A 12,445-nucleotide genomic window follows, 5' to 3' on the forward strand; every position below is an offset into this window, starting at 1 on the left:
GAGTATCCTGAAAGAGGAAAGTCACTAGAGGTGTGCTGCAGGGACCGGTACTGGGGCCATTATCATTCAATTTACATATTAATGATACTGGGATGGCTTTAACTAGTGATATGCAACTGTTTGCAGATGATGCAAAATTGGTGAGAGCATTGCAGAGTCAAGTAAACATAGTATTACAGGAGGACTTGAACACATTGTATGAGTGGGCAACAGTACTGAACCATCAGTTCAATTGTAAGGTTTTGAAATTTTAAATAACGATGGGATGCAAAGTATATGATTGGCAGGAAAACTATAAAGGAGGTAGAGGGGATGAGAGATCTGGGGATGGTGGTGAACAAAGATCTCAAATTCAGAGGCCACATTGTGCAAGATGTGAAGTCGTCACATCAGATAATGGCAATGATACGGAATACCTGACATGCAGAAATAAAGAGGCTTTGATTCCACTGTATAAGCCCTTGATCAGGCCTCATATGGATTATTATTCACAGATTTAGTCACTGGGTTTTAATGCTGACAAGGATGTGTTAGGGTCAGGAGAAGATTCACAAAAGTGGTAAGTGGTCTCTGGAATGTGGGGTATGAAGACAGATTGAAAGAATGTAAATTGCAGAGCCTTGTGAATAGGAAGGGGAATATGACTGAGACATATCCCCCCCCCCTCTGGAAAGTTTGATAAACACCTAGAACAAAAATAATGATATTAAAGCAACTGATATAACCAAAAGAAAGAACATAAAAGAATACAAGGACATATGTTACCGTCATAAATCTGATACTAGTATGTCTGTCCTTGCTTGTGGTTACATTACTTGCTTTAATATCATTTTGTTCTAGGTGTTTATCAGAACTTTCCAGACTCCCTTCATAAGTTGGTCAGAGGTTGTTATCAGGTTAACATGGAAGAAATTTTTCAAAGAATGGGAGAGGGGAGGGGGGGGTAGAACAAGAGGCCATCACTGGAAACTATATAAGGAGGATGTGAGCAGAGGAGTGAGAAGATTCTTTGCATGTAGAGTAGCTAGTGAGTGGAATGCATTACCTGTGTGTTGTGAATGCAGACACATTGAATTAGTTTAAGGCACAGTTGGATGAGCTTTATGTGTGAAAATGTGTACTTCCCACGATGAGTCTGTGACTCCACAGAGGTCAGATGTTAATAATAATTCCCATGATTTCTCAACTATATGTTGTAAAGTGAAAATCTTATCTTGACAACCTCTATTTGGTCTGAACCCAGCTTGTTCTTCTCCAAGTTTCCCTTCTGCAATTTTTCTTAGTTTCTTCTCAAGTATGTTACATAAATGTTACCTGGAATATTCAGTAGAGGAAATATCCTATAATTCTTGCATTCAGCTTTATTTGTCCTTTTATAAATGGAAACTATGAGAGATCTATTCCAATCAATGGAATTCAACCTTCTGACCAGCCATCTAAAGCAGGGGGTGGCAACATGAGGCTTGAGGGCACCCAAGTGCCCGCCACTGTGCCAGATATTGAAGTGTCAAATAACCGTCATTAGTGCTCATGCAAACCACACACCACCAGTTATGGGGTACGCACTTCTGTTGCACTAGGCTAGTGGCTTGAATTCTTTTCTAGAGTGACAATCAATGATTTATTTTGATGTGTTTCTAATAATTTTATATATTTGTATTATATTTTTTACAACCCATGATTGATAACATAAATAAAAAGATTTATAACTTGAACATAGAGTGGGAAGAACAATTTGGTTTTATTTATTTTAAGGGAAAATGTGTTTGCTTGTTATGCAATGCAAGAGTTGTGGTTCCTAAAGAGTCTAACATAGAGAGACGTTTCAACACTCTTCATAAAAACTTTAATACAAACTTTCCTATAAATTCTATAATTAGAAAAAAACAAGGATTTTGTGAGCTGAAACTGAACTTAACTAAACAGCAAAGCATTTTAACCAAGCCAAAGAAAGCAATAGTTGCCTCTTTAAAATTGCTCATTTGTTAGCAAAGAAAAAGGAACAATTTCTAAAGGATGAGTTAGTAAAAGAAGCCATGTTGTTGGCTTCTGAATCACTTTTTGATGAATACAAAATAAAAATGAAATAACAACAGCAATAAGTACAATCCAACTATCAGCAAGAACAGTACACAAAGAATCGAAATTATTGCTACTGACACCAAATCAGAGTTGAAAAAGGATTTAGAAAAATGCATTTACTTTTCTTTGCAATTAGAAGAGTCTACTGATATATCGGACAATTCTCAATTAGCCATTATTGTGAAGATGGTTTTCGACAAATTTTCTACAAAGGAAGAATTCCTCAAAATTCTATCTTTAAAAGGATGAACAAGGGGAGAGGATATTCTTTTAATTTTCAAAAAATATGTGGAAGAAAATAATTTGGCATCATAAAAGTTGACTGCAATTAAACCAATGGGGCTCCAGCAATGAAAGTAACAAAATATGGATTTATCATGTTATGTTGATAAGACTGTTCATTCACAAAATTTACATCATATCAATGCATCGTCCTCCGAAAAATATTATGTGCAAAAGTAATACCTTTTCAACATGTAATACAAACAGTGATGAAAATTATAAATTTGATAAGAGCTTTTACAAGAGGATATGGAATTTGATGATGACCTTACTCATATGAAAGTGGAATGGCTTAGTAGCGGAAAAATGCTCAAGAGGTTTTTAAATTTATTACCTAAATTGAAGGAGTTTCTAATGTCGAGGAATGAATCTTGCTTACAGGTAGAAGACAAAACATGGTTACTTGATTTTGGATTTCTTACTGATTTAAAGGGAAAATTTAATGAATTAAATTTGAGATTGCAAGGCAGAAATCATCATATTGTTCAAATGGTAAGTGCAATGAATTCATTCAAAGCAAAATTGGCACTTTGGAAATCGCATCTACTGAAATACAATTTAACACATTTTCCAAATTTGCAAAATATTGTTGAAAATTTTACTGATAGTAGTATTTCTAGTGCTCATTTTGCACAGCATTTTGACACACTCCTGGCAGAGTTTAATGCTAGATTTCAGGAATTTTCTGAATTGGATTCATTTATAATATTTTTTGCAAATCCTTTCACCTCTACAGACAAGGATATGTCTGCTAAATTAGTAATGTGGAAGATTTGGAATTAGAAATTAGAAATAGAAAAAATTATATAATGTTAAGATCAGATCAAAATGATAAACATTCTGGAATTTAGTTCATAAAAATCGCTATCCCTTATTAAGAAAATGTGCTCTTAAAATATATTTTTACTCTGCTTCAACATATTCATATGAATCTCTTTTTTCAAATATGAAGTATTTGAAATCCAAGTATCAATCATGGCTCAATGATTCTCACTTAGACCACTGCTTAAGAAACAGAAATTCCAGTTACGTACCAGATTATAATACGATAGCTGAATATCTGCAATGCCAAGTATCACATTAATGGGTTTTTTGCTTTTTTTTTTTTTGAAGCATATATTAAGTTTGTAAGTAGAATTTTGTATTAATAAATTCATTTAAAATAAATTTGTATTGAATTACTTTAAACTTAAAACTTCCCCTCTAGCAAAATTAAGGTAAAGAGTGCCCTTTTTAGTGAAAAGGTTGCCGATCTCTCATCTAAAGTATGCAGCCACTACAAAACTTTTATATCTCCCTATTTGAGCATTTTTGGTTGAATATCATTTATTCCAGCTGCCATTCTACATTTTTATGCTTTTGATAGCTGCTTTTTTTTTTTTTTTTTTTACCTTAAGTATTGATATGTAATTCTGTTGGCATTCCTCTTGAATATTCTAATGTTCTGTCACTTTTCTGTTGTTTCATTTAACAGTCTTTCAAAGTCATCATTTCAGAGACATCTAGAATATCTTTACATGAAGTTTTCATGTCATCTTTATCATCTAAAATTGCTTTTATAGTATTCTTTCTTCCATTTCTAAGCTTTTTCAATAGCATCCAAAACATTTTGCTGTCTTCCTGACATTTATCTTATATATTCATTTAGGATATCTGTTAAGTTATTTCTAAGAATTTTGATATGCTTTCTTCTTATCCAAGACCACTTCTTTAACTTCTCGTATCCATCATGGTGTTCTTATTTTTCTATACTTTAATAGACAACTTCACTACATGCCTCTCTAGATGAATTAATCAATATTTACTTCAATTTGCCACTGAGATTTCAAAAGCTTTGAACAAAAAAATGTTCAAAAATGTTTTTGAACATTTTTTTCATTTTTTCTATTCATTTCTTCTTGAATAATGTTTGTATAGTTAAGTCTATAGTTACTTGTAAACTCTGCTCAATTTTAATTATTTTTAAAACTTTCTTAAAATTCTTTTTCATTTCAAAATTCACTTCTTTTTTTATTTCACATGAATTTTGAATAAAAATGAATTTCATATTCATTTTTATCCAAATATTTTCCATTCATTTCCTACTCTGCTGTTTAGATCTCTAACAAGGATCACCTTCTTTGTCAGCTCTCTGCAGTAATAACTCAAAAACAGTAATAACTTAAGTAGGACGCATGTTGAAACGAAAGTACTGAACCAAAGAAAGATGAATGACAGTAAAAGCGAGAAGAATGATAGCGAAAGTTGGACGCATGTTAGTCCGAAAGTACGGAAACAAAGAAAGATAAACGAGAGTGAAAGTGAGAAGAATGATAGTGAAAGTTGGACATATGTTGGACCGAAAGTACGGAAACAAAGAAGGATGAATGAGAGGGAAAGTGAGAAGAGGGGGTCGAGAGTTAGAAAGTTAGAAAGATTTAATGATAGAAAGAATGTGTCGCAAGGTTCGGAAGGTGAATTGAAATGGATGCGGAATGAAATTAAGAGAATTCAGGTCAAAACTATTAAAATAAATCTTGATGACATGAAAGAGTTAACGAAAGATGAGCGAGTGGCTTTGTATGGCGACTCCATTATTAAAAGTGTGCTAGAGGATGAAATGCACAAGGTATGTTTTCCAGGCAGTAAAATGAGTAGAGTGATTGAGGCATTGAATATGAGGAGGAAGCAAGCAAAAGAGTTAATTGTATTAATTGGTACAAATGATTTGAGAGAGAATAAAGAGCATGTCAAAATGAATGTCAGGAGACTGCTTGGAAAGATAAAAGAGAATAGTGTGACAGGAAGGGTAGTCAGTGTGTTGCCTAGGTATGATTGTGGTGAAATGAGGCCGAGAGCAAGGATTATGAATGATATTCTGGCTGAAATGTGTGAGGAGATGGGAGTACAGTTTCTTAATGTGTGGAATGAGTTTGAGGGATGAAGTGAGCTGTATGGGAGCGATGGACTGCATTTGAGTGGTTATGGTGTGAGTCGCTTGGAGAGACTGCTGCTGGAAAGTAGAGAAGTGAATAGAGAGAATGAATCAGATTGAGAGGGGAGTGATGTGGAAGAGCAGGAGAGTAAGACAGGAGAGATTGAAGAAGTGGAAATGAATGGGGAAGTGAGTGGTATGAGTATAGAAAATGAGAGAATGGGTGTGCAAGAGGAGCAGGGAAACGGGAAGGCTCAGGGTGGACAGGGGTACACAGCGTGAGAAAGGTGGATGCTCCAAGAGGAGGTGAGAGCATGTGTAGGCAGGAAAGTAATGGGATGACCAGGGATCAAGAGGAAACAGATGGAATTGCAAAGGGTTCTGAAATGAAGAAGCAGAAAGGGAAATGGCCCCAGTCCAGCATGGAGAGATCACATCGAGTGAGTGGTATCAGTGGAACTAGCTGTAGATCCAGAAATTAGTTGTTGTGTTTGTATACCAATGCTAGAAGTATAAGAAACAAGGTGGATGAAATGGTTGCACTAATTGCGTCTGTGCACCCAGAGATTGTCGGAATAAGTGAGACATGGTTAGATGAGGACGACATCCTGACAGGAATAGAGATGGAAAGGTATGATGTGTTTCATGAGGATAGAAGGGGTAAAAAGGGAGGGGGAGTGCTATTGATGATAGAGAAAGAGTTATGTCCATACAAGGTAGAGATGCAAGAGGGAAATAGGGCCAGTGGTTTTGAGGCAGTATGGTGTGAGATAGAGGTGAATAGAATCAAATATTTGGTGGGATGTTGTTATAGACCTGGTAATGTGGATGGTGGTGATAGTGAAATGTATAGTCAAATAAGAAAAGGGTGATCATTATGGGTGATTTTAATTATGGCAATATAGACTGGAATGAAGAGATAGCAACTGGAAGTAAAGAAAATGAGTTTCTTGAGTTTTTGAGGGATAACTACCTCAGACAGTATGTAACAGAGGGCACACGAGGATTAAGGGTCTTGGATTTGGTCATCTCATCGGAGGATGTAATTATCAGTGAGGTGTCAAATCATCCACCAATTGGTGAAAGTGACCACGAGGTGATTACCTGGGTGGTTGCCAGCAGTGCAAGGACCCCTGTGAAAAAAGGGTATATGTGGAACTACAAGGGGGGGGTGATTATGAAGAGCTCAGGAGACAGCTTACGGGTATAGCAGGGAATGAGGAGTTAGCTGGAAAAGAGATCAATGCAGCTTGGGGGATTTTCAAAAACTATTTAGTAGATGCAATGTCTAAATGTATACCATGGGTGAGAAGGTTCAATAAGGTAGGTGTGAGATGGATGAATAAAGAGATTAAGCATGCAATACAGAGAAAAAGGGCATTGTGGAGGCAGCATAAGAGAAGTGGAAGTAACCAATTTCATGAGGTCTACAAAGACCAGGCAAGGAGGGTGACTTGGTTGGTGAGAGTGGCTAAAGAGAGGTATGAACAGCAGTTAGCTAATGAAGCCAAAAAGAATCCTAGGGAGTTCTTTCGATATGTAGCCAGCAAAAGAAAGAATGATTATGGAAGGATGACATTGATTGGAGGAAATGGCATAAAGACAGCTGTTGCAGAATGTGTGGTGGAGATACTTAATGAGCAATTCACAAAGATCTTTCAATCTTGTGAATGTGACTTCATGGAGAGATTAAGAGCAGTTGATGATGGGGAGGAGAGACTGACTGTAAGTGAGCAAGAGGTGTTTGGGGAGTTGAGTAAACTAGATGTAAATAAGGCTGTTGGACTTGATAATATATCACCGTGTATTCTGAAGGAATGTGCCAGAGAGTTGACACCTGCCTTGACATATTTTTTTAATACGAGTCTTGCACTTGGTCAAGTTCCTAAAGAGTGGAAGGAGGGCAAGATTGTGCCACTTCATAAAGGAAGTGATCGAACTCAAGCATCAAACTATAGGCCTATCTGTGTGTCAGGTGTTGTGGTTAAGTTGTTGGAGAAGCTTGTGAGAACTAGGATCCAGATTTGGGTTGACAACAATGGTATAATCTTTGATGGACAGTATGGATTTGCTAAAGGGAGGTCATGTTTTAGTAATCTACTTACTTATTACAATAAAGTGGCTGCTTCCTTGGACAGAGGAGAAGGATACACAGTAATATACTTGGATTATATAACAAAGATCCGTATTTAAGTTTTGTCGATTTGGAAAAGGCATATGACAAGGTGCCAAGAGAGAAGCTATTCAATATGCTGAAGTTATATGGTGTCAATGGGGCATTATATCAAGCAATACTTAGTCTTTATTTGAGTTGTAAGTCAGCAGTTAGAATTGAAGGAAGTACAGGAAGATGGTTTAATGTTAAATCTGGTGTGAGACAAGGATGTATGTTACCCCCTCTGTTATTCATTATCTATATGGATCACATTATGAAGGAAAGTGGTATTAAACATGATATCAAAATTGGAGATGTTAATGTCAGCTCTTTGCTTTATGCAGACGATGTTATACTTCTAAATAAATCCACTACAAGTCTGCAAGATTCTCTGACTAAATTGAATAACTGTTGTAATAGATATGATATGAAGGTCAGCAATAAAAAGACAAAGACAATGAAAATAGGCAGAATCACTGAAAATGTCAACTGTGTGTTGTGAATGGAGAACCTGTGGAACAAGTAAAACATTTCAGCTACTTAGGCACGATGTTTAGTGAAGATGTTAAATTAAATATGGAAATAGACAACAGAATCAACAAAGCTGGTATGGTAGGAAGTCAACTGAATAAATTCATATGGAATAAGAGAGAAATTAGTCGGAATACTGAATTAGCTGTATACAAGACAGTGTTCAAATCAGTTTTAACTTATGGATCTGAGAGCTGGGTCAGAAGTAAAACACTTGACCAAAGACTAGAGACCGCAGATATGAGAGTCCTGAGAAAGATTAGAGGCAAAGCTTTTGATAAAGTACCTCATGATAAGTTGACAGTCAAACTAGAGCAGATGGGGTTAGATATTAGATTAGTGCATTGGATTGGAGACTGGCTATCTGATAGGTATCAACAAGTTGTGTATGGGGGTGCAATATCCAGGAAAAGGAAAGTCACTAGTGGAGTGCCTCAGGGGTCTGTTTTAGGGCCATTACTATTTAACTTGTATATTAATGATATTGGCGAAGATTTGGATGGAGATATTCAGTTGTTTGCAGATGATGCAAAGTTGGGACGAACCATAAAGAGTAGTGAAGATGTTGTGGCCTTGCAAGAAGACTTGAATAAATAAATTGAGTGATTGGGCAAGCAAATGGGGATGTGAGTTCAATGTTGCAAAATGTAAGGTTTTAAAATTTGGAAAACAAAGATGGGATGCAGAATTTATGCTTGGTCAGAATATATTGTTAGAAGTAGAGGAAATGAGAGATTTGAGGGTGATAGTGGATAAGGATCTAAAATTTAGGGGACACATCGCCAACACAAAGACTTCTGGGAATGATGCGGAGGACACTGACGTGTAGAAGTAGGAAGATTCTTGTTCCGTTGTATAAGGCTTTGATTAGGCCTCACATGGACGATTGTGCCCAGATTTGGTGACTGGGTTTTCAGAAGGATAAAGAGATGTTGGAAAGGGTCCAAAGGCGAATGACTAAGGTAGTTTCTGACCTTTGGAATGTCGAGTATGAGGAAAGATTGAAAACGTAATTTGCAGAGTCTAGTGGAGAGAAGGAAGAGGGGAGATATGACAGAGACCTACAAGTTGGTAAGGGGTTGTTATAGGATCAATGGTGGAGAAGTTCTACAGAGAATAGTGGGAGATCAGGGGAGAACCAGAGGTCATCCCTGGAAACTGTATAAAGAGGGTGTGAGTAGAAGAGTGAGAGGCAGGTTTTTTTCGTGCAGAGTTGTGAGTGATTGGAATGCCTTGCCTGAGAGTGTAGTGTCTGCAAGGAGTTGGAATGTGTTTAAGACACGGTATGATGAGATATGTGTGAGATAAAAGGACCTCCTAGATGAGTCTTTGACTCCATGAGGTCTTGTTTAATAATAATAATAATAATAATAATAATAATAATAAAAGAATTCCTTCATTTCATCCTTAGGAGAACCTTTTGTGGGACCATAAGCACAAACAAGTTTCATTATCCATTTCCCCATTTTGAAGTTCTCCCTCATAACTCTACTTGAAATTACCTTCCAATCAAAAAGTTAATCTTCATGTTTGGTGTTGAATGCTATTGTGACTCCTTCCTTTCCTTGATTGTTATTGCCTGAATAGCCCATGCGATTAGCCTAGTGCCTATGCACTTCGCAACCGTATGCCTGGGGAAGGAGTGTCCTTGGTTCAATTTCCATTCCCGTCACCGACATGAGGAGCTTAAGGGTCTTCCTCAGCCATAGCCAAGTTAGTCGGTCTTGGACGTGGACAGCAGGGTTCCCCCTCCCCCGGTTTATCTGGGGTTTTTCATCTCGCAAGCAGGCAAACAGGCCCCATGAACACACAGATCTACAGCCATAAATATTTAACCCCCATGAGGGGGCTCAACTTGTCCCAATAGGGACAGGGGAGAAAAGGGAGGAAACTCCATATGAATAAATAAATAAATTGCCTGAATATAACATCCTATACTTATTGTTTAGAAGAATCTCACCTGTTTTAGTGATATTTGTTTCGGTAATGCCAATTATGATCAAGCATGCATATGTTAAATGTAAAAGCTGGGCACATTCAGAAGAGCTACAGAAGAAAGAAACTGAATAAATGAAACAGTGAACTATGAGTTATATTAATGGCAAGAGTGAGAGCATGATTTTAAATCATGGAAAGAAAAAAATGTACTGTACAAGTTAATGGTGTTGGACTATGGACAACTGTTTAAGAGTAGTGAAAACTACAAATTTGGGAAGTGTATTTTTAGTGATCGAAATTTAGATCAGGAGATATCAAGGAGGATTTTACTGTTAAGCTTTTTAACAATAGTCTATATTGAAATAATGAGGTCTCACTGAAGCATAAGCTTTTGAATAAAAGAAGTTACTTTTTTTCTTATAGAGTAGAGACAACAAGACTAACAAAAAAAAAAAAGAGAGACGTACGTAGAATACAGCAATGGAAATGAAACATTTTTTTTCTGAGGGTAACGTTGGCAAAAACAATGAAAGAATAAGAAATACGGACATTATGAATATTCTAGGATGCACACACATGCATGCACGCACAAAATGCTGTGAAACTCCTAATTAAAGTAGTCCAGACATATGAGAATGAATTCAGAATGAACACCAAGAAGAATGTATGAAATCAAAACTGGAGAGAAGTGCAAGGAAAGACCAAAGAAAAGGAGGAGAAACCAAATAAAAGAATATTTAGAAAAAAAAAATAAAAATCTGAGTTGAAACAGTGTTCATTAAGAAATAATATGGATGGAAAGAATTGGAGAACTCTGATCTGCCTGTTCTGAGTGGATGAATCATAGTATTACACTATTTCTAGTTAGTTGTATATAAAAAATATTACTTCTACACATTCAACTCTCAATATCACCATAGATTTAGCTCCCATTGATGAGACCTCAATAAAGACCGAAACTATTCTGGATAGTGATCTTCCTTAATGCATGGTAATATATGTTTGAAAGAGGGCATGTTGTGCATTATGAGCTACTGATGCAATTTGATGGGAAGTCAGCTTCTACATACAAGTAACTTAGTCGTGAAGATTCTTCATATGCAAGTCTTTATTTGTTCATTATTGATCAAAGGATTAAAAACAAGAATATAAATTCTTGTCATGTATAATTTATATGATAGCAAAGCTGAACAGAACATAGACCTGTAGATAAAAGTTATTGACTGTTCTGCTCAGAAGGCTTACCAGGCTATACTTGGATTTCCATGTGCAGATCTCAACACCTAGTTTTGAAGGTAACAAGATTTTAGAATGAATTCAGAAAAAAGGCAGGTACAGGAATGTCATCTGCAATCTGATAAAAGAAAATAGGATGATGTGGCAAACAAATTAGTGAAGATTAATACAGAGGACATTAATTATAAAGTGAAAGGTGAAGAGAATAAGAGACCATCCATTGAGATAGTATAAGGAGGGTATGAGCAAGGAAGTGAGGAACAGGTTTTGTGCATGGCAAATAAAACTCATTATCAGAGTGTGATGAGTGCAGAAATGGTGAATGAATTTCAGGCATGGGGTGATGTGCTGTAAATGATCTCCCATGCTTGAAGACAATGAAAAATCAAAAATTTCTCACAGAGGGAATTAAAAAAAAAGGGAGGAGGAGCATAACTTCACTTCACATATAAATATGGTTCCTAAAAGGGAAAAAAGTTTGTCAGTTAAAACCTCAAGTAAGTAAAATCATGACTTGCACAAAGTTACAAAACATAAACATTCTATCAGAAAAATACTTTTCTTTTTTTCTACAAAGTGTTGTTTAAGGAAATTCATTTATATTACTCAAAATGGTTGCATGAATATCTCTCAGTGAAATTAAATGTAACATTAAGTAATATAATGTAAGCTTGAAAACTTACTTTAGTCACAATATTCTGTAAGAAAATAACTCCGCTGATCTCAGGTATTTCAAAAATTTCTATGTAATGCTGCAATATGTCAAAACAGGGTATAACATAATGAGTTGCTTCTTTGGATAAAAGAAAATGACTTGAACCTAAATAGAAGAAAAAATCATTACAGAATGAGCACATTACTTCTAAGATGGTCGAATGAATTTAGATTCATTTAGATTAATATGCCTTAATTTAAACATTAAAATCAAGAACTGTATAACAATATGCAATACTAACAATACTTCCAATTATACACTGGTGTCGAAAAGCTAAGGACAAACTACATTTTTACCTGTATATGAAAACATTTTCATGACTACAGCCAAATGTGGACATAAATTTATTGCCAGCATACTAATAAATTATATTATACAAAAAATGTGTTATAAATTTTGTACAAATTAAATTATTTTGGCCAAAGTTACAAATTTCCTGAGGATATAGTTAAGGAATTGATGTACAGTGCTTACAGAAAACTGTGTGGAAAACGATATGGAATATGTCCCTCTGAACTGCTATGCAGCTCTCACAACTTTGTACCATGCTTGGCAACAAGTGATGCAGGAGTTCTTGAAGCAAACTAGCTCA

The 12,445-nt window shown here is 35.9% G+C and overlaps 1 protein-coding gene across 5 annotated transcripts in view; it reads right to left on the reverse strand.

The window, feature by feature from the left end:
- LOC150098127 (DIS3-like exonuclease 1) overlaps positions 1-12,445 on the reverse strand; it is a 412,479-nt gene that overhangs the window by 392,208 nt on the left and 7,826 nt on the right. For all 5 annotated transcript variants that reach the window (XM_090406105.1, XM_090406104.1, XM_090406103.1 and 2 more), the window contains exon 2: positions 11,822-11,958. Coding sequence is in view for 2 of the 5 variants with exons in the window: in XM_090406104.1 (XP_090262230.1) it covers positions 11,822-11,958 (137 nt within the window). In the remaining 3 variants the exon portion in view is untranslated. The remainder of the gene's footprint in view (positions 1-11,821; positions 11,959-12,445) is intronic.

Source organism: Typopeltis vanoorti, chromosome 16, assembly GCF_054136105.1.
Source record: "Typopeltis vanoorti isolate ZY-2024b chromosome 16, IOZ_Tvanoo_1.0, whole genome shotgun sequence".
NCBI classification, from domain to species: Eukaryota; Metazoa; Arthropoda; class Arachnida; order Uropygi; family Thelyphonidae; genus Typopeltis; species Typopeltis vanoorti.